This window comes from Arvicanthis niloticus, chromosome 6 (genome assembly GCF_011762505.2).
Source record: "Arvicanthis niloticus isolate mArvNil1 chromosome 6, mArvNil1.pat.X, whole genome shotgun sequence".
In the NCBI taxonomy this organism is placed as follows: domain Eukaryota; kingdom Metazoa; phylum Chordata; class Mammalia; order Rodentia; family Muridae; genus Arvicanthis; species Arvicanthis niloticus.
This window is the reverse complement of record NC_047663.1, coordinates 53,290,601-53,317,401: the sequence shown is the minus strand read 5'-3', so window position 1 is coordinate 53,317,401 and position 26,801 is coordinate 53,290,601. Positions and strand designations below refer to the sequence as shown.

The 26,801-nt window shown below is 44.9% G+C and overlaps 1 protein-coding gene across 6 annotated transcripts in view; it reads left to right on the top strand.

Moving 5' to 3' along the window:
- Positions 1–26,801, top strand: part of Pik3r6 (phosphoinositide-3-kinase regulatory subunit 6) — a 50,531-nt gene that overhangs the window by 171 nt on the left and 23,559 nt on the right. For 2 of the 6 annotated variants that reach the window (XR_013111252.1, XM_034506766.2), the window contains exons 2-7: positions 17,906–18,002; positions 22,876–22,959; positions 23,585–23,676; positions 24,329–24,397; positions 25,612–25,744; positions 25,901–25,970. Coding sequence is in view for 5 of the 6 variants with exons in the window: in XM_034506766.2 (XP_034362657.1) it covers positions 17,990–18,002; positions 22,876–22,959; positions 23,585–23,676; positions 24,329–24,397; positions 25,612–25,744; positions 25,901–25,970 (461 nt within the window). In the remaining variant the exon portion in view is untranslated. Of the gene's footprint in view, positions 1–4; positions 139–17,905; positions 18,003–20,877; positions 21,053–22,875; positions 22,960–23,584; positions 23,677–24,328; positions 24,398–25,611; positions 25,745–25,900; positions 25,971–26,801 lie in introns of those variants that run through there. The other 4 variants (XM_076936569.1, XM_076936571.1, XM_076936570.1 and 1 more) reach the window with 4 other exon arrangements.

Sequence of the window (26,801 nt, the reverse complement as noted above, 5' to 3'; positions counted from 1 at the left end):
GGCTCTGACTGGGGCAGAGTGTCTGGGGAGGGAGTTGGGAGAGACAGAGCTGAACCCAGATGATAGCCAAGGAGGAGACTGGTGGATGGAAAGCCCTCAGGAGCCCACGTATCAGAAGACTAATTCCTGATCTGACAAGTAAGAGCCCCTGTCAGCTATTTCTGTTCAACCTATTTTCAAATGAGGAGAGGACCCAAGATCCTGTGAGGAGACCTCTCTTGGTTTGCCCCTTGCTTCCTAGCAATGATTAGGGCTAATACCAACACAGTGGAGATGTGATTCTCCCAGCACCTAGAGATTGGCTGGGTAAGTGCTTTCATGCCCACCTTGGGTCAGGAACAGACCAAGGCTCAGTGCGAGGAAATACATTGCAGTAAGATGCAGAATAGATGAGCATACAGGGAGACTCCCACAGAGATTCCTGAATCCCTGTTTATGCAGCTTCTGTGGCATCATCTGTCCATCTCTATTCTGGGTATTTAGTGACTGTCATGGGTTACTGGTGTGGTACATGTGTGCATGCACTCACTCACACAGAGAGACAGGGTGGGGAGGGGTGTCTCTGCTCTTGAGATGTTGGCCTCCTGCTCCAGGGGCTGAGACAGGAGCCAGGACTGGGGAACAGATACGGAGAAGGTGAGGTGAGATCAGAATGAGGCTTCAGAGATAGGAGGGCTTGTATGCAGAGATGAGGCTGGCCCAGGAGCACCCCTAGGGGAGATAGCCCAGTGTGCAAATCTCAGAGGCAGGTCAATGGATACATGATTGAGGATGAGGAAACAGAGAGCTAGGGACTTTGTGTGACAAAAGATGCAGACTTGTGAAGGACTTCAGTGTGGGAATGTCCTCATTCATTGATTTAGCTCTGGGCAGGTCTCATGTATCACCTGGCACAGTCCTGCCCATCCTATGTGACAGGTGCTGCAATGGTGTCTCCTTTAAAGGTGAGGAGGGCTGGGGGGTATATCTCAGTGGTAGAGTGCCATGCCTAGCATGCAAAAAGTCCCCAGGTTTTGTACTAAGTAGTAAAGGAGGGAAGGAGAGAGGGAGAGAGGGAGGGAAGGAGAGAGAAAGGGAAAGAGGAAAGAAAGAAAGGAAAGGAAAGGAAAGGAAAGGAAGAAAGAAAGAAAGAAAGAAAGAAAGAAAGAAAGAAAGAAAGAAAGAAAGACACAAGCACAGTGGTATAAGCCATTCAGACTCACAATAGCCTCAGTGATAGGCTAGGTTAGACCCTAGACAGTGTGGGCTAGGATGCGGGGCCTCACCACCTGTCACAGGCCTGCTGCAGTGCCCACATCTGGCCATGATGCCTGAAAGGTACACAAAGGCCAGGCATCAGTTCCTGTGGTCCCTCAGCATCCAGGACCCTCAGACTCTCTCAGGCTCCCTGGGAACAATGTTGCTGCCTTCACTGATCTGTCCCACCCAGGTGTTTCCTTTCAGCCCAGGATAGACACCCCAAGGAAGTAGGCCCGAGGCCCTTTACAGAAACAGCAAGGAGGCAAGGTCTTTATGAATGTTTAAAATCCTGATTGGCTCTGGGGGCGAAGGAAGTTTCCAGAAACTCAGAGCTCTGCCTCCCACTTCCGCTTGCCCACCAATCATTTGCTATGGTTTGAAGATCTGCCCAACAGTCATAAGCTGTTGTTTAATTAAAAAAAAAAAAAAAAAAAAAAAAAGTTCTATTGTCTGTTAAGTGTGGTCTGCCCCTGAACTCTGGCAGTGAGAACGAATGCTCTGGTGGGGGAGGCAGCCAGCCAGGGAGGCTCCACAGAGAGGTGAGAGGTAGTGAATGTGGGTGACAGAGGCTCTGCAGGCTATTTCCATCTCTGCCTCTGGTCTCTCTGAATGGGAGGGGTGACTGCAGGTCATAGGGAAACAGAAAGGCTACCTGCAAGATCTCTGTTGTTGCTCCGGGGTTTGGTTTTGCAGGTGGGGCTATATCAGGCCAGAGGTGCATACAGTGTTTGTCTGTCTGGACATCCGGGCACAGAGATGCAGTTGGTTGAGCAAAAGACAGGCTGTGAGGCCTAACCCTTTCAGAGCTCCTGCACTGATCCCAGCCCAGCAGCTCAGAGCTTCCTCCAGCAAGGCTGCTGACAGGACCACACAGCTACAAGGGCCCAGGGCTCCCATGTGCTCTTCCCACCTGTCACACTCAAGGCTGTGGCCTGACCTACACACCTGCAGCAAGAGCTAATCCTTGCTAATATTCTGGACTTAAGGGAAAGCTCCCTGGGCCCCCAGTTCCTCCTCCCTTTTTTCTTTCCCTTGTTTGTTTGTTTGTTTGTTTGTTTGTTTGTTTTGTCTCTGATCTCATCTTTCTGTCAAAAATACTGAGGGTTTTTTTTTTGTTTAATTATGTATTTGTGTGTGTGTGTGTGTGTGTAAAGCAAACACCTGGATGGAGGTCAGAGGACAAACTTGTAGGAGTTGCTTCTCCCTTCCACCTGTGAGTCCTAAGGACTAAACTCAGGTCACCAGACTTGGCTGCAAGCACCTTTACCCACGGAGTCATCTCGCTGGTCCCAAGAATGGCAAAGGATCTTTTGGTCTTTCTTACAAGTTAGTCAGTCACTTGAGGGTGCTGCACAAGCCATGAGACTCATGAGGGAGAGAGAGATAGAGGAAGGAAGGAAGGAAGGAAGGAAGGAAGGAAGGAAGGAAGGAAGGAAGGAAGAAACAAACTTAGTAAGAAAATAAATGTATTTCAGCACAGGGAACACTAAAGATAAGATAGGGTCAATTCTCTTGATCTCATCACCCCACATTCCACACACAGATGACGTCACTTTGTGACTGGTAAGTGCACATTATTGTAAATTGTCCGTCTATGATGAAAAACTAAAAATGAAATACATTGAAACATAAACCGAGCCTTCAAGCCTCTCCTTAACTCTGGGACCTCTCTTTTTTTTTTTCTAACTTCACTTTATTGCATCTATCAAATAATACACAATTTAATACTTAGTTTGTGGCCCGTGCCCTCCACACTCACTCCAAGTTTTATTGCATTTCCATGTACAGTGTCCCGTGACTAGCTGAGGGAATGGGTGAACCCATCTACCTATTGCATTTCAATGGAACATCCTTTCCCCTGCTGGTGTTTGGGTTGAACCCAGGGCCTCAAACAAGCTAGGCAAGTGCTCTCCTACTGACCTATATCGCCTGCCTCTTTACTTCTCCCTTGGAGTCAAGGCTTCTCTTTGAACTCCTTCTGTAGTCCTGGCAAGCCTTGAACTTGGGATCCCCCTTCTTAGACCTCCATGACAGTTTGTGCTATATCTGTGCCACATAACCCAGCTAAGATTTCGTTTCTATGCTTGTTTACAGGGTGGTTTCTGGCATGTAGGGATAGATGGTCAAGGATGACGTAGTGGGTGAAACAGAGAATGGATGTTGTGGGCTATGAGAGGTCAGAGCCCAGGAGACCTGCCATAGGCCACATCTGCTTGGATTCTTCCTGGCTGTGTCTTGCTGTCCTGGGGTACTGTGTCCCTTCAGTCACTGGGGGAACTAGGATGGTGGGATTGTGAGCTGAGCTCTGATGTGCTCTTTGGCTGCTCAGTGTCTTGCACATACTTTGTGACATGACTGTAGCTAGACATTGCAACCTGAGTTGTCCACGATGGAGCCTGCATCAGATCAGCCATCAGCGGTGACACCGCGTGAGTGTGGCAAAGCACAATGCCCTTCCCTGCACTGTGTCCACCTTCCTACTCTGTAGAGTCTTTCTTGTCAGTGTTTTTGACATCAATGCGATCTGTCTTATAGGCCATTTGTTGTGTCAGTTGTGCCCAGCAGATTTGCCTGCTTCCTAGCTGTTTGGGGATGAGGACACTGTCTTGTTTTCTAAAAGCACTGGGCTTTTAACTTTTGGTAAAGGGACCTTCAATGTGGCATAAGCAATGTGACATAATGTTAGAGTGCTGTACAAAACAGAGCTCCTGCCCTGGGGGAGTAGCTCTCTAATGGGGGCAACCAGACGGCTAACAGATACAGTGTAACAAATCAGGTGCTGTGTGGAAATACTGAGTGACCATTAACGCTGGCTGATGGTGTATCTAGATGCCATGGGACAGTCCCTATGGCACCTAATATCAGGCAGTCTGTGGTTACCTTGGCTTTCTTTTCTTAACTTCTCTCTTCCTCTCTCTTTCTCTCCTGCTTTTTCTCTGTCTTTTCCTTCATTCTTTCCTCTCTTCCTTCCTTCCTCTCTCTCTCTCTCTCTCTCTCTCTCTCTCTCTTCTTTCTTTGAAGCAGGGTCTTGCTGCGTAAACCAAGTTAGCCTTAAACCCACAGAGATCCACCTGCCTCTACTCCATTCAGTGCTAATATTAAAGGCATATACAACTTGCCCCATCTACCATCTATTACTGTTTTAAGTACTGAGACTTAAATCACTGACACAGCTCTTACCTGGCCTTGAGTCCTCGTTAAGAACCAAGCAGGTATCAAGTATGAGTCAACAGTCCTCGGTGGTGGTACTGCACTGCCAAGGCCTCTGTATTGTAAATGCGACAGGTGGGCATCACTGAGACCCCAGGGAGCTCATGGCTTTCAATAGGAAGAACCATACTCCAATGCTACCTGATTGTTGGCATGTGGAACTATGGGCAGTGTCCTCAGGTCTTCCAGTTCCTTATTTTAAATAAAAGTTCAAATTTTGATGTATGTGTTAAGTCTGACTTTTTAATGCTGGACACAGATGCACTCTTTACAAATGCTATGGGAAGTTTCTGGGGAAGAAAATGGAAGGAACCAGAGGATAACCGAGAAAGATACTTGCTTTTTTTTTGCATTAGAGCCATTTGTGCTTTCAGATTTTGAAGACAAGCAGAGATTTCATTGTAAAAAGTAATTTTTAACCACTAACTAAGAAAAACATTGTGTCCAGGTCTCCCCCCCCCCCCCCCCATCGCATGAGTCTGTGAAGCTAAGGAGCTGGCTAAGCACCATTGAAATCAGGCTGATGTGGAGAAACAGCCAATAGGTGTGAGCAGATGGACAGGAAAGCACCACTTTTTTGAGGACTGGTGGTCTGAGTTTTTTAAGAATGAAGCTTGAAGCCCAGGAGTATTGATGTCAAGGCCAGAGACGTTGGGCTTCTGGGTCAGGCAGCAAGAACAAATTCACCCTACTTCTGGCATTTGGTTCTGTTTAGGCAGTCAAGGGATTGGATGCTGCCCAGCCACATGAGTGAGGGCAGATCTTCTTTACTGAGTCATTGAGCTAAAGGCTCCAGAAATACCCTGCTATGGTTTAGATCTTGAATGTCCTCCAGAGTCTCATGCATTAAAGGCTTTGTCCCTAGGGGGTGGTGGTATTGGGAGATGGTAGAGCCTGAAAGAGGTGGGGTCTAATGAGGGGGCTTTAGTTCATTCGAGGCATGCTGTGAGGGGAAATGTGGCATCCGCTCTCTTCCTTCTTCTAGGTCTGGCCAGGTAGTTCAAGCTAACCTCAAACTTGTGGTCTCCCTGCCTTAGTCTCCTAAGTGCTGGGATTGCAGGTATCCTCCACTGGTACTTCCCTTTTATCTCTCACTATCTGGATTGTGAAGTTAGTGGATTTGCTTCAGCCATTATGTGCTGCCTCATCCAAGGCATCGGGGCCATGATCACGGGCTGAAATTTTCCAAATAGCTAGAAAAAATAGACCTTTCCTATTCATAAGTTAATATCCTCAGGGACTTTCTTAGAGTAATAGAAGACTGACTCATACCCACCTCACAGACATCCTCAGGAACAATGTCTTATCAGCCATCTAGACATCCTTTGGCCCAATCAGATAGACAAAAGTTAACCAACACAAATGTGCTGTGGGTATGAAGTCTGAAAGACACTTTTAGTGGCTAAGTGGTGGGCCAGGAGTATGTGAGGCCTGTTTGAAGGGACTTCAGCAAATAGAGACAAACTGTGGTCATTAAAAAGTTAGAGTGGGCAGGCAAGATGACTCAGTGGGTAAAGCACACTTGCCATGCAAGTTTGATTTCTGGAACCCATGTGTCTTAGTTAGGGTTCCATTGTTGTGAGGAGACACCGTGACCACAGCAACTCTTATAGAGAAATACATTTAATCGGGGCTGGCTTTCAGTTTCAGAGATTTAGTCCATAATCATCATGACGGGAAGCACAGCAGTGTGCAGTCAGATATGGTGCTGGAGGAGCTGAGAGTTCTATATCTTGATCTGCATGCAGCAAAAGGAGACTACATGTCTCACTGGGCTTATCTTGAGCATATATTACCTCAAAGTCCACCGCCACCATGGCATGCTTTCTTTAACAAGGCCATACCACCTAACAGTGCCACTCTCTATGGCATTCAAATGAGTCTATGGGGATCATACCTTTTCAAACCACCACAACATGTAAGGGTGGAAGGAGAGACCTGACTCCACAAAGTTGCCTGCAGACCTCCACATGCACTGACTGTTACATGCACACATATACCTCCACAATAATAATAAAGAGAAAAAATTTACAAATGGTAGACCAGTAGTCCATAATGACAAGGCTGTGTCTCATCCATCTATCTGTAACCCTTGGTTTCTCATTCATTGACTTGCAACTTGTTTCAGCATCTTCCATCTCCATCCTCATCACACAGGAATGATATATTCGTTGTCTACTGGGCAACAGTGCTGCTCTGGTAGTGCTTAGTTCAAATTCTAATCATTAGCAAAGAATAAAGAGAAGGAGGAGGGGATAGTGTAGCGAGTCTTTGTTACTTTATGGGGTCTTTTTACCACCCCCACCCCAGTTTCACCCCCTATCACTAGACAGGAGAGAAAGAAGGATCTTAATAGTTTTATTTTACCAATGAAGACTTGAGAGGCAGATGCTGGTGCGAAAGCCTGCTAGCTCAGAGAGGCAGAGAAAACACCCAGCTGACCTTCCTCCTCAGTTGAAGTCCCATCAGCAATGGCCCTCTCCCACGCCAGCTCGAAGAAAACTTCTTTCAGACTTAATGTCCCTCTCTTCTGCTTCCTGTGCATCTCCCTCCGGCCTCCTCACCCCCTCTTCTTCTCTATGTTTTGTCTTAATAATCGTATGTGCGCTCCCCGCCAACCGGTTGCTTCCTCCACCTCTTGACCTATGGTTGACTTTATTTAATCCTGTTTACAACATTCAAGTGTGGGCTAAGGAAGCCTGAGCCACACCTCAGCTGAAAATGGCTTTGTTTCCATTTTTTTTTTTTTACAGTAAATAAGACAATCTCAGGGTTCACACTATGATCAAATATCCTGCAATAGAAAGATAGAGGGTGACAGACAAACAGACAGACAGACAGACGACAGAAAGATGAAGAGAGAGATCTGAATCTAATTTCCTCTTGTTTCTTCTTTGAGCATGACTACTAACAAACCACAACTAACCCCCCTGAACAACCAACAAACACCCATCCGCCCTCTCAAGGCCCTGGCATCTTTTATACCCTTTGAAACCCTCCCAGAATTCCAAATGTCACACGATTACAGAAACTGTCTGCAGCTGGCAAAACCTTGCCTCTGCTAGAGCACAAGGCAAATCAGAACTGTTTGATCTGAAGCAAGCCCATTTCCCCACACCTGGGACTAGAAAACAATATTTTTATAATATTTCTGTGGTTTTTTTTAAAGAAACCAAATTTCCAGAATTCTCACTATATCCCCCCCCCACACCCCCCTCTGTTTTAAGCCATTAATTGTGATGTGCAGTGGGGGATTAGAAGCGGAGACATTGGCAATGAAATAAGCGCTTTTCAGGCGAGTAGCCAAAGCTTTCAGGAGACCTCTCCTGCTCGGTTCTAATTTTTATTAGATTCGATGGTATCCACAGCTTTTCATTTCCTGTGGAAATATAAACAAATCCATGTCCCCAATGCAAACCCTTCACTGACCTCTACTCTGATGTTAGACATTCTTATACTCTATAGGCTGATTTAATTTCACATTTTTCTATAACCCAGTGTCTCTTAGCTGCGGTTGTTCCTTTCTCATTAATATTCAGAAAATGTAAAATTAGCAAAGCACTGTTTAGTCTATCCCTGGGTGTCTTTAGTCTTCCATTTTGTTTTATAAGCACTTCCTTTAAGGTGTCAACAGATCTTTCTAAAACTACTTGTCCTATAGGATTGTGTGGTATACCTGTAACGTGCTTTATATTATCATATGCAAAGAATTGTTTCACCTTACTGTAAACATATGCAGGGGCACTGTCAGTCTTAATTTCTATGGGGAATCCCCATAGTAGCTATTACTTCCAATAAATGTGTAATCACAGAATCAGCCTTCTCAGAACTCAAAGCAGTTGCCCATTGAAACTCTGAATATCTAGCAATGCTATATTGTAGAAATTTTAGTTTTCCAAAATCTGCAAAATGAAACACATCCATCTGCCAGATTGCGTTTCTTTTGGTACCCCTAGGGTTATCTCCAGCAGGCAATAGAATTTGGTTATACAAAGAATAAGTAGGACATTTTCTTATAATGTGCTTGGCTTGTTGCCAAGTGATAGAGAAGTATTTCTTTAAACCTTTAGTGTTAACATGGTGTTCTTCATGACATTTTGAGGTTTTTAACACATTTCTTATTAATAATTGGTTAATTTTTTTTATTTCCTTGTGCCAATGGATCTGGCAAACCTATATGAGACCAAATATAGGTGGTATATACTGGATAATTTCTATTTCTGATTGCCTGTTACAGCTGTATAAATAACAAAGCTAATTCTGAATTATCTGGAATAAATTCAGCAGTTTCTATATGCAGAACACCTCTTTCTGCATATTAAGAGTCAGTAATTATATTAAGAGATTCCGGAAAATCTAATAGTATCACAAGAATTGCATACAGCTCTGATTTTTGAACTGAAGTATACGGGCTTTGCTCATTTTTGTCTGACTTATAACCTGCCATTCCTAACTTATTTGCATCATTATAAAATGTAGGCTCTTGAGGAATTGGCATTCCTTTTACATGGGAGAATCCAATTAGTTATTTTTATAAACTAAAGATGCTTGCTTTAAGGGTATTTGCTGCTAATTTCTCCCAAATAATTGCTACATGCTCTTTGCTGATCTTCATCGATGACATAATCTCAGCATTGCTATAGGGTACTATGGTTTCTGCTGGGTCCATTTTTGATAATTAATGTAGTCTTATTCTACTTTTTAATGATTAAATCAGAAACTTTTCCTATATAAGTCTTCAATTTTTTACTTTGTTCATGTGCTAAGAAAATCCATTTCATAATAACTATCTTCCCTTTGCATAATGAATGAGCCCAGGAGGAGAATGAGTTGAAGGCAAAATAAACAAAATACAATCCATCCACATGTGCAGCTTGCAGCCTCTGTTCTTTCAGAGTTAACTCTCTCGCTGCTTTGGCTGTTGGCCATCTTGGACTGCTTAAGTCTGAATCTCCTTGTAATGTCTGAAACAAATCACTTAAGTCTCGAGTAGTTGATACAATGGTAGGCCATAGGCAATTAATATCTCTCACTAATCTTAGAACACTGTTAAGGGTTTTCAGCTGACCTCTTCTGATCTGTACCTTTTTGTGGCTGAATTTTTGTTGTTGACTTATTTTATAACCCAAGTAGTTAACAGAATCTTCTCTCTGTAGTTTGTCCAAGAGCAATCGATAACCCCCTGCATGGGAGAATTCTTTGTGTTTCCTTAAACATTTTCTTTCAAATATCTGTGTCAGAATCAGCCAACAAAATATTACCCATATAATGATAAGTAACGGATTGAGGAAATTGCCTATGAGGTCTGTCTAGCAGTTGTTGTACAAAATATTGATATAATGTTTAACATTCCCCACAGAAGAACTTCCCACTGATATCTTTTTACAGGCTGAACATTATTATAAGTAGGTGCTGTGAAAGCAAACCTTTCCCTATCCTGCACATGCGGGGAAAATACGATCGTTTAAGTCAGTTACTGTCATGGACCATGCATGAGGTAGCAAAGAAGATAACGGAATTCCAGGCTGTAACAGACCGAGTACTGTATTCACCACCAGTAAACCTGTTAACACGCTCCGTTTCCCTGATTTCTGTTTTTATAACAAATATGGCGGGGGGGGGGGGGGGCGGGGAACGTGTTACTCCTCTATAGGTTGAGCCTCAAGTTGCTCTTGTACCAGCTGCTCAAGTGTCTGTAATTTTTCCTTAGTTAAAGTCTATTTCTCTGTCCACACAGTTGTCAGTCAACCATTTTAAGGGTAAGGCCAGTGTCCCGACCCCTTATAAACCAACCCCTGTCATGTTCTGTGTTTGGACAAGTGATACAGCCCAGAGTTGATTTTGATAAACTATATCAACACCTTTCTCAGAATCATCTACCATTTCACCCCTTATTTTATCATAGGCTGTGTCTGGAATTGCAAGAATATTAATCTGAGCATCCCACTGTTGTGAAAGATCCTTTCCCCATAAATGGTGAATAATTCTGTTTTGGATAGCCCAGTTATTTAGACTGTGTTTCACAAAAGGTGAGTTCATCCTATGTGAAGTCATGGCTTCTTTAAAACACATTAGATCGATCATTTCTATGGGTTCTATCTCGTTGAACCTTGTTCCACACTGTTAGCAGGCAGGCATATGCTGTAGAGTACTGGGAAAGCTGATGGTGATCTGGTGACCCTGGGCCTCCCCTCCCCCCACTCCTGCAACACAGTTTTTAGAGATCAATTCTTTCTCTAGAAAGGCTGTTTCATCAGATTGTACTTTTGTTTTTTTTTTTTTTCAGTTTTTCTCTGACCAGACCTGCTCTCTGGCACAGTTTCTTTTCCTCTTTCCTCAGGCGAGAAACTCCCACTCTCTTGCTCAGTCACCCGGACCGAGCCTCTTTTCCAGTGTCTCTCACTTCCCAAGAGCTTCTGCCTCCACCCTCAACCACTCAAGTTTCACCGCCATCTCTGCAATCCTTTCAGCAAAGAGAATAGAATGACCCTTTCTGTTTTCCCATTTCAGCCATTTTTGTTCCTTGTTTGTTTCTCAGGTCCCTCCATTTCTACGCAGTTTTTTCAAATGCTCAGTCATTTTTTTTTCAACCTTCTCAAAAATAGAATATACAAAGAAGAAGAAAATAAAAACAGAAAATCCCCCTCTGGGAACAAAGTGGGGGTTATTCCAGTGGTAACAGCTGCAATAAACTGTTTAATGGTCTCTTGAAACGAAATATCAGTTCCTTCAACCTGCAGTTACCTTAACGGTATTTAAAATCAGATTTGCCATTTTTATCCTTAACTTTTGAGCCTTATTTTGAGGCTCCAGAAGAGGGAAGGGGGAGAAGGGGAAAGGAGGAAGAGGGGAAGGGAGAAGGGGAGGGGAGGGGAGGGGAGGAAAAGGGGAAGGGGGAGGGGAGAGGGAGGGGGAGGGGGAGGAGGAGGAGGAGGAAAATAGCTCTTTGAGGACATGACCTTTAAGTGAGTCCTGAAGGCTAGAGAGATGACTTGGAGGCTAAGAACAGTTGTTACTCCTGTGGAGGACCTAAGTTTGGTTCCTAGCTCCTACACCTAGTTACAACTGCCTGTAACTCCAGCTTCTGAGTCTGATCTCCTCAGGCGTCTACACACATGTGACACACATAAATTCATATAGGCACACACAAATACACATATATTTAAAAAATATTTAAAATGAGACTCAAATGTTGAGAAGGAGCCAGTTGTGGAAGAAACTGGAGGGTAGATGCTCCAGGCAGAAGCGTGCAAGGGCCTTGAAGTAAGACAGAGTTTGGCAAGTGGGAACAACCCAATAGGTGAGAACCCAGTGACCGGAGGGGAGAGAGGCGATGGAGACATGCACTGGGGTCATGTCAGGCAGCTTTCACACAGGACAAGCAGTGTGGGATTTGCAGAAAGATCAAAAGGAATTCACAAGGAGCCTTAATCAAAGGACTGACTATTAGGGCAAAAATGGAAGCTGGGAGACCTGTGGGGGAATGGCCACAGTACAGCAGAGATGACGCAGGATGGAGTTGCTGGGCAGAGGGTTGTATTAAGGTGTGGTTATTCCCAGCATCCGCATGGGTAAGAAAGGGAGAGCATAGAAACCTGACCTCCTGCACGTCAAGTAAGGAGCTTCTTTCAGCCTCCACACTGAGGGTGTGGTGTCAAACCGTGTGGTATCAAAACCGGAGTCTTCCCTGTGCCCAGCTGCCTGTTTACCCACCTCAGCATGGCTCTGATAATCTGCCATCAGTGAATCATATCCCCTTCCCTCATGCAGGGACCCCCAGACGTCATGGCTACGTTTTTATGCTTGACTTTTTCACGGTACATTCCAACGTCAATGCCTTCTTCATCTTTTTGTTTTTATTTTTGTTTTATTTAAAAAAAAAAAAAAACGTGGTTTCTATGTGTAATCCTGGTGGTCCTGGAACTTGACTTGTAGACAAGGATGGTTTTGAACTCAGGGATCCGCTTGCCTCTGCCTCCAGAGTGCCAGGATTAAAGCATGCAACACCACTGCTCAGCTGTTTTTGTATCTGAGGCAAAGTCTTGCTCTGTTGCCCAGGCTGACCTTGAACTACTAGGTCACATGAGACTCCTCTCCTGTCCTAGCCACTTGAGTAGCTAGTGCTACCAGTGTCCACCATGCCCAGACCATAGAATTTTATTTTATTTTATTTTATTTTATTTTATTTTGTTTTTTGAGGCAGGGTCTTATTATGTAGCTTTGGCTGGCCTGGAACTTAGTTTAGCAGTTCCTATCATGAAGATTTTTTTAAATTACATTTTATTTATTTATTGTGTGCATACATGTGTGCATGTGAGCCACAGTGTGGCTGTGGTGGCCAGAGGGTAAGCTATGGACTGAGTTGACGCTCTTCTTCCACCTTGTGGGCTCTGGGGATGAGACACAGCTGGGCAGGTTTGTCTGCAAGCATCTGTACATTACCTACTGCATTACTGACTTCTCTGTTGCTGTGATAAAATGCCATTACCAAAGGCAACTTAGGGAAAAGAGCATTTATTTGGGCTTAAGTTTCCAGGGGGATAAGAGTGAATCTACCTCAGCTGCAGGGTACAGCAGCAGAATCAGAAAGCTCACATCCTTAACCACAAGCCTGAAGCAGAGAGAGTGAACTAGAAGAGAGGCCAGGCTATAAATACTCAAAGCCCACCTTCAGCGAGATACCTCCTCCAACAAGGCAGCTTGTCCTAAAGCTTCCCAAACAGTGCCCCCAACTGGGGACCAAGTGTTCAAATATCTGAGCCTAAGGGGGACATTCCTCATTCAAATCATCACTCCCACTGAGCTGTCTTGATAGTCCTAGGCAGATTTTAAAGAGGATAGCCGGTTTCTTTCTGAGGCTGTGCAGTGTAATCAGTGGCCATGTTCTAAAGCTGAGTGGAGGGTTCATAGGCATGTATTTTGTGCTTCATAGCTTATGAGTATATGTTAGCTCTTGTGCACTGCATGGTGAAAAATGAAGTCAAACAACACTCAATAAGAAATCAGAAAGAATAAAAACACATTAAATAACAGTTCATGCATAACCCACAACATAAAGGTATGCAACCTTAATTTCTCTCTTCTTTCCTCTCCTCTTCTTTCCTGCCCCCCCCCCATTTTTTGTTATTTAGTGTAAGCCATTAAAAGATAATACACGAGGGCTGACAAGATGGCTTAAAGGATAAAGGAACTTGCCGCCAAGCTTAATGGACTGCTTGAGTTCAATCCCTGGGACCCACTGGTGGAGGGAGAGACCTCACAGTGGTATCGTCTCCTGACCTCCACAGGCACATGGTAGCAAACATGGGCCCGTGTGCTCGCACCCCCCCCCAACCACACCAACACATACACACACTCAAGAAATAATAGCCCGTAAGTATAAGAAAACCTGTGAAAATCTGAAATAATGTGTCTGGCCTTTCACTAATAACTTTGTAGTCATTCTTAAAATGAAGAATGAGTGCCCCCCCCCCACACACACACACACAACGTTCTCTCCAGATATTATTTGGCTACCCCAGTTTCTTTGCCTGTCCCTATAAATCTCGGCTTCTACCTATATGTAGCTATACAAAAGTTTTGCTGACATGTTTGTTAGGATTCATTCATCTGTAAATCAGGCTGGGGAGACTCACATCTTAACTGATCTTCCAAATCATGAGCCTAACATGCCTCTTTATTTATGTACGTCTTCTTATTTTATTAGCATTTTATAATTCTTATCTTACAGGTACCGTACGTTTTGTTAGATTTATACCTTGGCATTTCTTTGTTAGTTCTGATGCTATTTCAAATGATCATATGTTTTAAATTAGGGGTTCCAATTGCTCGTTCTTAGTATATAAAGATATGTCTGGTGGTGTGTGATGTCACCTTGTTTCTTGTGCCCTTACCTAAGTTATTCACTAGTTATAAGGAATGTTTTTAAAGTGTTTTTATTACATTTATCTGAACGTTTATGTGTGCACACACATGTATGCATGGTACATGTATATGAGGGTCAGAGGACAACCTGCAGGAATTAAATTTCTCCTCCCACCATGTGGGTCTTGGGAGCTAAATTCTGGTCATTGGTTTGGCCACAAGTACTTTACCTACTTAGCCATTGTGCTCACCCTAAGAGGGTGTGTGTGTGTGAATTTATTTTGTTTGTTCTAAGGTTTTCTAACCCATAATGATTTGTATATCAGTTATTTTAAGTTGGTAACATAATGCCTACAGATAGAGTCATTTATCTGCAGGGTGATTTTCTCCTTCTAATACGTGTACCTTAGACTGGTGTTAGCTCGGCAGTTCCTCAGACAATGCAGCAATCTGCTGTTCATCCCTGTTTTCCTCCATATTACACTGACAAGGATTTCTAATGTCAAGTTGACTAGCAATGGTGGCAGCAGACAGACACCTCACTTCTGTCCTGTGGTGATGTCGGGTACTCTTTATCATAATAATAAAATCCCCCTGATTCTAACCCTCTGTGAGCTTTTGTTGTCCATGACCCCTGAAATTGACAAATGCTATCAAGTGATTGGATCACATGATTGTTTTTAGTCTTTATTGTAGTAGATTACATTGATTGGTTTTCAAGTATTGGGCTAGTAGTTCATGTGTGGGATAAATTTATCAAGCCTTTGTGTATTACTGCCCATATATTGCTAATACTTAGTTGAAAATTTTTCCATATATGTGCATAAGAGATACTGCTTCTCCTCATCCCACTCTTCCTTGTCTTCCTCCTCCTCCTCCTCCTCCTCCTCCTCCTGGTCTTCCTCCTTGTCCTCATCCTCCTTGTCCTCCTTTTCCTCCTCCTCCTCCTCCTCCTCTTTCTCTTCTTCTTCTTCTTCTTCTCCTTCTCTCCTCCTCTCCTTCCTCTTCCTCCTCCTCTTCCTCCTCCTCCTCTCCTTCCTCTTCCTCCTCCTCTTCCTCCTCCTCTTCCTCCTCCTCCTCTCCTTCCTCTTCCTCCTCCTCTTCCTCCTCCTCCTCTCCTTCCTCTTCCTCCTCCTCCACCCCCTCCCCCTCCTCCTCCTCTTCTTCTTCATTCCTCCTCCTCTTCTTCCTCCTCCTCCTCCTCCTCTTCCTCCTCCTCCTCCTCTTCCTCCTCCTCCTCCTCTTCTTCTTCCTCTTCCTCTTCTTCTTCTTCTTCTTTCCTCCTCCTCCTCTTCCTCCTCCTCTTCCTTCTCCTCTTTCTCCTCCTCCTCCTCCTTTTTCTTCCTCTGGTACTATCCTTGTCTGGTTTTGGTTAATAAGAGACTTCTGGTGAACTGGAAAATGTTCCCTTGTACTCTATTTTCTGAGCTCATGCATGTCTTAGAAACATGCTGGTGGGCTAAAGAGATGGCTCAGCAGCTACTGACTGTTCTCGAAAAGAACCCATGTCTGGTTCTCAGCACCCACACTGGATGGTTCACAACCGCCTATAACTCCAGCTTTATGGGATCTGATATCTTCTCTGGATTATATAAGCATTGCACTCAGGTGCACAACCCCCTTCCCTCCCTCCACATGTACACTAAAAATAAACCTTTAAAAACATTTTAAAGAAATACACTTCTCTATATGTTTGAAGACTTTTCAAAAGTTTTACTTGTGGTTTTTTCAAGTTTACATCTATTAGGGCCTCTGAACTTACTTTGCATTTTATTACTTTAAGTTTGTTAAGGTTTTTACAACCTGTTCATCACCTATCCTGCTGGATATATTATGTACATTTTAAAATAATTGTCATACAGTGGTTATTGTCTATAAGGTTCCATAGATGTTAATTAAATTCAGTTGATTGGTACTCTTATTTAATGTTATTTGATGTGTTTGATGTTTCTTAAAGAGATGTATTTTGATTTTACCTTATTTTTATGATTTCTCCATTACTTTATATGTATAAGTGTTTTTCTTGTATGTTATACATGTACACCACATGTATGCCTTGTGCTCGTGTAACTGGAGTTACAGACATTATGAGTTGGTATGTAGGTGCTGGGAAGTGAACCCAGATCCTCTGCAAGAGCAGTCAGTGTTCTTAACCACTGAGCCATGTCTCCACCCCAATATTTCTATATTTCTGTTGATTTTTCTTCTCCTTGACTATCAGTCACTGAGAGAGACATGCTGACATTTCCAACTATAAAAGTGGATTTTTCCACTTATGCTTTAATTTTACTAGGTATTTTTTTCTTGAATTTTGAAGCCACACAGGGACACACACATACATACACACACACACACACACACACACACACACACACAAACTATATATATCTTCCCCATGAATTCCTTTATCATTTTATAATGTCCTTTTTTATTCCTAGTAAATTTCTTCTTCTGATATGTACTTTGTCTTACATTCTTATAGCCACCTAGACTTCTTAACTTTATTTTTTTCATATTTTCATAATTTATCTTTTTGTTTGTGTCTAGCTTATTTAAACTATTGTTTAAACTTAAAGTGAATTTATTGTTTTCTGCATAGAATTAACTCTGCTTACCTTTCTGGCATGCAAGTTGGGCATGGTGGTGCACTCTTCCAATCACTGCACGTGGGAGGCAGAGGCAGGAGGATTGCTGAAAGTTTGAGGTCAGCCTGGAATGCATAATTAATTGGGGGTCAGTCAGAGTTACATAGTGAGATCTTATTTCAAAACAAATAAGCAACCCCCAACCTTTTCTTTATGCTATTTATTCTGACAACCTTCTCTTGATGAGTTTAGGCCATTTACGTTTAGTGTAGTTATTGTTGCATCTGGAGGTCTGCCATTTTATTAATACTCCTATAGTTTTTGTTGTTGTTCCTCTGACAGACAGAGAAGGGAGCAGATTTCTCTGCAGCCCTCAGGGCCACAGACACTGTGCTTAGAGAGACAGACTTCCCTTCCTCTGACTCCTTCAAGCTACTGCTCTAAACATTGCATGAGTCCCTGGGGCTACAGCAGAAAATGGAAGAGGGAGAGGGAGTTCCCTGTCTCTCCAGTCTAAAGAGCTCTTTTCTGCAGCTCAGACAAGAAACAAAAGGCTCTCTCTTTTTTAAATTATGTGGATATGTGCATGCATGTGAGTGCAGCTGTCCATGGAGCGAGCCCATTGGATCTCCTGGAGCCTGGCTTATGAGTTGTCCACTATGGATGCCAGAACTGAACTATGGTCCTGTAAAAGAGCAGTACATGCTTTGAACTCCCTAGTCATCTCTCAGGTGCCTCCACCCTTACCCCAACCCCAGTGTTTAACTTCTTTCTGAGACTGCTGGGCTGGCGTCGCCAGGCTGGTTATGGAAGAATGAGGAAGGCAGAAATCTCGTTACTAGATCATTCTTCCTTGAGTTCTGGTTCCCTTCTACCCTCTTCCTGATACTATTTACTGTTTAGAATGTCTCCCACCTGGAGTTTTCAGCTGCAGCTGACAGGCAGGTGTCCTGGATGCACTTCTGCACTTTCCTATGCACACTAACAGGCTGCCTCTTATTTTGCAGAACAATCTCTGTGTAGAAACCACCACTCAGCTTTCCACTCTGCTGCTTGAGACAACCACATCCTCCCCTTACAGGACAGGCTTCATGGAGAGCTCAGGTCAGTGTGTGGGCTTGGGGGAGGGTGTGTCCAGAAGGCCTGGCTGCTCAGTGAGGAAATGTTTTGTACATCTATGAATCAGTCAAGGAATGCTGGCTGATGTAACAAATGACCCCAATTTTCAGAATAGCACAGAGATACTTCACATTTAATCACAGTCCAATCTGGGCTCTAAGCAGTCTTCTGGTATCTGTGGATTCAATCTTGTGGCACCATCATCCAAGGCCACTGTTCAGGGGGGACAGTATGGGTACAATGTGTGAAATTCTAGAATCAGCCCTGCAAATGACAGGCTTCACTTCTATCACATTCCATTGGTCAGAATTTGTTGCACTGCTCTTCTCTAACCGAAAGGGAGTCTGAGAAATATAGTCTTCCTGTCTACCTTGCTTTGAAGAACTTTTAGCATTGCCTTGAAATGTTAATAATACCTAATTGTACCAGGTGGTGATGGTACACACCTTTATTCCCAGCACATGGGAAGATCTCTGTGAGTTTGAGGCTAGCCTGATCTACAGAGCGACTTTCAGAACAGCAAAGGCTACACAGAGAAACTGTATCTTGAAAAATCCAAAATAATAATAATACATGTATACTTGTAATATCCAGCAACATCAAGATCAGGGATGTATTCTTTCCTTGTGGAGCTGGGCTTACAAGGCCTGGACACTGGGAAAAGGCAGTGATGATCTGGCCCTGAAGTATTTGACTGGTCCTGAAGAAGTTGACCAGGCTTATATGGTCTAAAGGGAGAGGGAGGCTTCTTTGCAGGGCATTCCTGTGCTCTGGGCATAGTTGACTCAGGAGGTTTATATGTGGCATCCAAAGACACAGTGCTTGGTGCTCAGGTCCTTTTTCCCTGTGGTTCCATGACACTCTTTCTCTCCTGGCCTTGAGAAGTCTCACCTCCTTGACTGAGAATATTACCTTTCACTCCGTCTCTTTTTGGACAACCCAGGTCAGCTCAGTTAGATAACTGGGGTCTCCAAAGTCAGGCAAGGAATGAAAACCAGTGAAGACAGAAAATGTGGGTTGGGCAAAAGTAGAGAAGCCGTGCTGCATCCTGGGTCAGCTGTTTCCCAGCGCCTGCCCATCATCCCACATCAGAAAGACTCAGAAAAGAGTCCATGGATTTTTCAGACTTGCAAGAGATGCCAGGTATATACATTTTTATACAAACTTCCTGATTCCTAATTCAGTTTTCAGAAAATACTACACAAGCCTGAGCAGACCATGTCAGCAAGTCAGCAGAGGGCCGAAGCACGAGTCTGTTCCAGATTTCAAAAACAGCATTTGTTTGAGATTGTCTCCAGGACCTACTGGCAACTTCTCTTTTTCTCTGAAACACGGGGGATGGGGGGCAGGCAGAGGCAGATCAAAATTATCACTGGTTTAAATCTTTTCATGTAGTCAAAGGACAAAGGGGAAACGGAAGGAAGGAAAGAAAGGAGGGAGGGAGAAAGAAGGAAGGGGGATAAAAAAGAAGGACTAAAAGTTCAAGGGAGAGAAGTCAAGAGGGAGCCATGGAAAGAAAGAACACAGCAGGGAGGGAGGGAGGAGAGAGAGGAAGAAAGAAAGGAGAAGCCAAGATGAAAGTGTTCTTCATTAAATCTTCATGTAAGGTGGAGACGTTAGATAAGAGGGCAGGTTGGAGCAATGGTCACAGCAGACTAAGTGACTTCCTGGCTAATTTGAAGAGCTGGGGCCCTGTTCAGCAGAGTGTCTAGATGGGCAGACACGGCATGTTCTGTGAACCTTCAGGTTGAGGGAAGCTGGGAATTAGGCCTGGACAGTGACAAGTGCCTCCCAGGGAGAAGTGGGAGCTTCAGAGTTGGCAGTTATGCTCTGGAGAATATGTCCGCCTCATAGCCAGTTAGTGGGGCTGCGTGATGAGCACCAGAGCACAGGCCACTTTCTCCCTGATGGTTTAACTAGAGCTACCATCTGTGGTGTTTGCATACACAGCTTCTATCCTTCTAAAGGAGTTAGATATAGATTTAATAAAACACAAAGCAGAGGCAGCAAAGAGGAAGCAGGAAGTGAGGTCCCGGCCCCTTGACCCAGGCTGATTATGGGGACTAGACTCTAACTCAGCTGTGACTTTCTTGGCAGCCAAGTCAAAAAGGGAAGCCCTGAGGTATGTGGTTTGTGTTGTCCGGTGAAGACTAATTACTTGTATATAGAAACACTCTTGGTTGGAGTTTACTGCAAGGGAAATCTGTCCTTGTGGGGATCACTTCCCAGATTTCCCATCCTTGTCTAGATCCTGCAAGAAGTGGACACAAAGATGTGTACAGATTTGCTCAAGGAAACACCTGTGAGACACACAGGAGGCAGAGAACAGGAAGAAGGCTTGCTGGGGGATGGTGCACAAGTGTGTGTGTGTGTGTGTGTGTGTAAGTGTGTATATGTATGTATGTGTGTGTGTGTGTGTGCACATGAATGTATGTGTGTATGTTAGGTGGAGAGGAATCCAGAGAACAGTTCCACAGTGCAGTAAGTACTGCTGGTGAAACCTAGAGTCAAAACTAGCCATCAAAGTAGATCTTCCTGGGTGCAGCAATGAAAAGCACTGGTGTGCCCTGTACTCATGCCAGCAAGCACAGAACTTCACAACGAGAACAGGGAGACACACTCTCCACGCTGCCTCACTTCACTTACTTCTTCGTCATCTTCACTCTCTTGCCATGTCAACACACCCTCATTAAGGATAAAAAGATTTACCCTGACACTTGTCAAAATGGCAAGGAGGGCTTTAGCGACTGGCTGTGGTCTGGGACAGTGTAAGTAAAGCAATGTCGCTGTCACTATCAGGAACAGTATTCATATGATTTTTTAAAAAACAGAGTTAATATTTAATAAAGATATTTTACAGCAATCTACAAGAAAGTGGCATTCAGAAAGAAAGACAAGACACCCCCTGGAGCATGGGGATGAGATTCTCCAGAACAGCCCCACCCCACTCTCTTTACCATAACTGAAGATAGAGTTTTGGTGGCTTTGAAGCTATTATCTTTATGGAGACTAAGGAACCTGGATACAGTCACCAGGTGGGTCCTGGGGAGCTCCTGAAGGGCTACAATTAGTACGATCAACCAATAAGATCACTCTCTGGGTCACAGGGATTAGGATTCTTCACCTGTAAACAAAGTTAATAGTCTTATTTGAGACTCTCAGACTACGGCTGAAGAAGGGAGTAAAGCTCACCCAAGGACAAATATATCCAGGTCCTAAGCCTGGGCCATTTCTGTTTTAACAGAAAGAATCTGTATAAGAAAGAGACATCGGTGTGTGCAGACAGCCTTTCAGTTGACGGTACAGCTGTTGACAGTAGATTCTTGCTTCTCAGCTCCAAGTAGACTTCAGGTTGAGGGCTCCTCCCCCCATATATCCATTTTCTCTGTCTTTCTATTCTGCCTTATTTCCCTCCCTCAGACTTTGATCCCCCAATTGTAAGGGTTACTTAAGGGTCATAGATGTCCCCCCAAATGTGTCTTCTATGACTTGTCCATGCTGAACAAGGATGTAGACCCTATCTATCTAGGTACCCAAAGTCTCAACCTAAGAGAGATGGCTCAGTAGATAGCTTAAAAGCCTGGTGACCTTAGTTCCTCTCCAGAAGCCGTGATAGAAAAGACAAGACTCCTGGAGGTTGTCTTCTGACTCACATGTCCACCATGGCACACATGTGCCTACACTTATACACATACATAGGTACACGCATGCACCGTACACACGGTAATAAAATAAAATCACATATTGAGGAAAGAATTTATGTCTTAACCTGTCTTGTGTGACTAATGTAAAGGGAAAATGAGAGAATCTAGGGCTGGAGGCTGCCAGGTCATCCTTTGAAGGGATCTGTGGACATTATCATTTGTTGGAACTATATCTCCAACAACACTTCAGGGGAATCCTGGGTGAGTCACAGGGATAAGGTAGGAACGGAACATTCTTGTTTGTTTGTTTGTTTGTTTGTTTTGTTTTTTGTTTTTCGAGACAGGGTTTCTCTGTATAGCCCTGGCTGTCCTGGAACTCACTCTGTAGACCAGGCTGGCCTTGAACTCAGAAATCCACCTGCTTCTGCTTCCCAAGTGATGGGATTATAGGTGTGCGCCACCACTGCCCGGCGATAAGGTAAAAATGATAAAGCAGGACACTCAACTCCTCCTCTGGCTTCCATACATATGTGCATGAGTGCACACACCTGAACACACATATACATAAATACATGTGCACATGCCCACATGCATATACATACATCCACATGCATATGACCACACACTTATACACACATATCCACACACTTATATACTCATACACATGCATATTCACACACACACACACTAATTTTTTAAAAGTTATTAGAACACAAGCACTGCTATACTGATAGTTTAGCTGGTAATCAAGATGGCTGCTAATGAATAATGGATAAGTAGGTGGTATACCACATGGATATGCTGGAAAGAAAGATATTTCAGGTCTCAGGCCATATGGAGGAGGATGGTGTGAGATTTTACTATGCTCCTCTGAACAACAAACAATTTAAAACTCATACATTAATTTATTTCTAGAATTTCCATTTAATATGTTAAAAACCATAGTTAGTGATGGATAGTTGAAACCACAAAAAGTGAAGTCTCAGGTAAGAGGGGACTGGATTGCTGTATCTCTACACTTTGGAAAGATCTGATTTTACAAAGAACACAGAAATACTATCTTCCAGCTCAGAGCAATGTGCTGGCTGCCAACTCTTGATGGATTGCTTCTGGGCACCTTGCGAGGTTTATGGAAAGGCTAAGAATATTCTCCAGGGAATAAAGTTTGGGACTGAGCAGCACAGCTCCTGACCTCGAGGTTTTCTCACTTTCAGATGTGGAGCTGGACTTCCAGAGGAGTGTACAGGCGGTGCTGCGGGAGCTCAACACCCCAAACCCAGCCCTCCAGAGTAATCAGGGTAAGAGCTGGAGCAAGAAGCAACCACTCCCCAGCCCGTCCAGCTCTACCTCAGGCATTCCAGAAAGGGCCCAGCCTAGACTTCTTGGGTGAGGGGTTTCCAGCCTAGCTGTCTGCTTGCAGACTTGGAAGACTTCTCTTCTTCCTGGTTCAACCCTCCTGGTTCATATGTTACGACCATAGTTGGTGGTGGGTAATAGAAGCTGCAAAAAAGTGAAGTCTCAGGTAGAAGGAGACTGGGCTGCCATGTTGCAGACAGCAATGGGGCTCTGTTACCTTCTTTTCTGGTTAGCTTCTTCCCTTCCAAACAAAACTCCCTTCTAGGACCTAGGATCATTCAGAAGGTGGCTGGGGCTCTGGGCATGCACATATTACTGCTCCATGCTCCACACATACACCTCTGTCCCCTCTTGTTTCTGGCTTAGGAACTCACTACCTAGAAAGAGCTACAGGTCAGGTGGCCATGGGAGGGAGCTCACCACAAGCATCTGGGATCAGCTCTTACTACAGGGTCAGATGTAGCTGGCCAGTCACACTCTAGGAGCCAGGGACTAGGGTCCTGCTCAGAGGAACGTCCTCCTCTGATCCCACCCAGCTATGATGGGTCTGTCTTTCTCCTGGCCCAGGCATGTGGAGATGGTCTCTGCACAAGAAGATGGAGAGAAATCCAGGAAAGAGCTCAGTTCTGGTCCAAATTCTGCTCAGAGAGCTGGAGAAGGTTGGTGCTCAAGCCTGAGGAAGGCAGCAGGGGTGGAGTGATGAGAGGCGCCCCTCAGGTTGGGGTTCCACCTGTGCAGACCTGTGCCCCCAAACGTGGGTTGTTTGTGAGCCGTATGCCTCATTTTCTTCATTGATTTTTATCTCCACGTGTTTTCTCTTCATCCACTCCCGTTGTTTCTTAAATTAGCGTATTTCAAGAAGAAACTCCGTAATACCGCCATGAATGGAAAACCCACATCGCTGGGTAGAAATGTATACATATATTGTATATATGTGTGCAGCCATTAGGGTTTATCTTTGTGCCACCTGAAATTCCCCACGTCCTGCATGCTGCTGCTTGGGAAGCACTGCTCCACGTTGACAGTTAGCTTTGGCTCCTGTGTGGAGTCTTTGTAGCTTCTCTATCCTAACCACTTGCTCAAGGATTCCTACGTCTGCCCTGCTCCTCACAGAGGTCTCCCACATCCTTGTTTCTCCCTACCCTACTCCCTTCCTAACCTCTCCACAGCAGGCCACTCCCCTTAACATAATCTATTGCTGTCCTTCACCTCATCCTCCATCACCCCAAGCCTAACCATGTTCTGTAGCTAGGATGTGGTGCTCCCTGGAGCACCTAGCCCAGCACGATGCTAGGATCTCCTGTTTTCCAGGCAGAAAGCGAGGATGTGCGGCGTGTCATCATACCCTTGCTGCTCACTCTAATGTCTGTGCTCACTAAGGTGAGAGGGGTTGGGGCGGGGGGAGAGGGGGGTCAAAGTGACTCACATGAGGCTGGGGACTGCCAGGGGGGATAGTCACAATTCTCAAAGGGAATAGAGGCCATTCGTTCTATAATTAAATATGAGTGACTGGGGTTGGAGGGGTGGCTCAGTGGGTAAGAGGACCCAGGTTCAATTCCCAGCACTCACATGATGGAAACTTCAAGTCACAAGGCTTGTCTCCCTAGTTGGCACCTAATCTCCGCTAGGGCGAGCCTGGTCTTGCCTCCCACACACTAAATGCTTTCCTTTCTACCAAGAGGTAAGACTGGAGCCATTTTTAATACTCGGCTCTGCATAACAGGACTCCAGCATAGAGAAAAGGCCCAAATGGCTGGCATGGCATTTTGGTGCATGATAGAGGTTTTTTAAGTCCCCAGTCTTGAGAAATCCCTGCTCTCTTTCCCCCATAGAGTTACAACCTTCACACTCCGCTAGCATAGTTTCTTTCCCAACTCTGCATGTATTGGTTCAGGATGCAAAGCCTTATCTAATGAGTATGGGGGCAGGGGCTTTAAACTGCTTCTTTTCCCAACTCTCTGAGTTCTGAGGCAAGCTAGGGGAGGGAGAGGCCTACTGCCTTCTGCTTGTCTGTGACTCTTTGGTGAGCTCTAAATGCAGATCGTACTACAAATAGACCAGAAAGGTTGATTTCTTACAATTGGTGATCTCTATATAAAGGTGGGATATAAAAACAAAACAAAAAAACAATGTTTTACACTCTTGGTTAAAGGACTTGGTGGTGGGCTGTGGTGTCTGAGATGAGGGTGGGGCTGGGCTCTGGCAAAGGAATCAAGCACCATAAGGAAGAAGGCAGAGGGGAGGAAAGGAAGCCTGTGAGCATTGTGGGGTGCCCTATGCCTGTGAGATTCATGGAGGTGCAGAGACTTGGGAAGTGACTCCAGGTTTTCTAGCCTGGAGATGCTCAGAGCTGCTCCACATAGCTCCAGCATTGAGGCCGGCAGAGAACTGATGTGCAGAGAATGCAGGGAAGAATTTCTGTCTTGCTGAGGTGGAGAGTGGTGTTGTAGGGAGGAGAGCCTGCAAACAGAGGATGTGGAGAGCACAGAGCCAGCCTGCCCATCAGTCTCAACCCTCCTCCTTCTGCACCTACTCTAATCCACTCTACCCTAGACCCTTGGAGACCTAGAGCATCAACCCCTCCCTCCCACCAGGCTACAGGCATCACAGAAGATCTATACCATAGAGCTTACACCTTCTGCACCAGGCTGCTGACCCTGCCGGCCCCCTACTCTACAGTCGCCTTGGACTGTGCCATAAGGCTGAAAACAGAGACAGCTGTCCCAGGTGAGAGCTACTGGGCATCCCGGCCGCCCGTGTTACAATATCAGGCTGTTTTCTCCAGGATGCCAAAGCACTCAATACGCTCAGCTCCTCCCACAAAGGGTGGAGAATTGGAGTGAGAGATCCAGAGGCTGGCTCCCTGATGTGGTTTGTTTGCAGGTACGCTGTACCAGCGGACTGTCATTGCTGAACAGAACCTGATAAGTGAAATATATCCTTACCAGGAGAGGTAAGAGGCCTGGCAGTGGTCACTGTCCTCTGCTCCCTCAAGATGTTGGGTGCCGGGCAACTGTTCACTGACAGGAAGACAAACGAGGAGGCTAGATAAGGAACATCACTTAACAGAGCTTCCATACTGGCCCAGCAATGGCATGCACTTGCAGTTCTAAGGGTGGTAGTTATATATGTTTTCTTAGCCTTTTCTCTTTGGCTGGGTGCAGATTGGCTCTGTCCCTGTGCAGAAGGACCATGTGGCCTACGGCAACACTGCTGTTCCATTCTTGTGCCCACCTCCACCTTGCTTTGTGCCATAGAGAAGCCACACCTAGCCAACCCAGGCAGCAAGAGATAGCTTCAGAATGCCCACACTGTAGGGATTGGACCCTGGGGTCTTTCACCAACCAGATCTTGGCTCTGAGATAAGGTGAGAGAGTATCCCTGGCCCATGTTTGGAAGAAGAACAGTAAGCATGGAGACGGGGGAGTGGCTCTCTCTGCTGCAGGCAGGTTTGTGGCCTTAACACTGAGTGGCACTGTGTAGTTTTGAGACTTGGGAGCTACGTTCAGGGAAGATGCTAAGGACAGGAGCACCCAGAGAGTAAGAGCTAGAGGAGAAGGCAGGCACAGCAGCCTGAGGAGGGAAAGACAGGGTAAGACAGTTTTCTGGTGTGATCAGGGTGATGAGCAAAGATGGAGTCTATGTGGGTCTGGAGCTCCAGTACCAGAAGGGGGCGTGGTTAAGGTCTACCCAGAGTGTGATGAGCACTGAGCCAGGATGCTGAGGACCAGGAAGCAGGACTTTACTAGATGCAGGACAGAGCCTGCTTCCCTGAATGGAACCA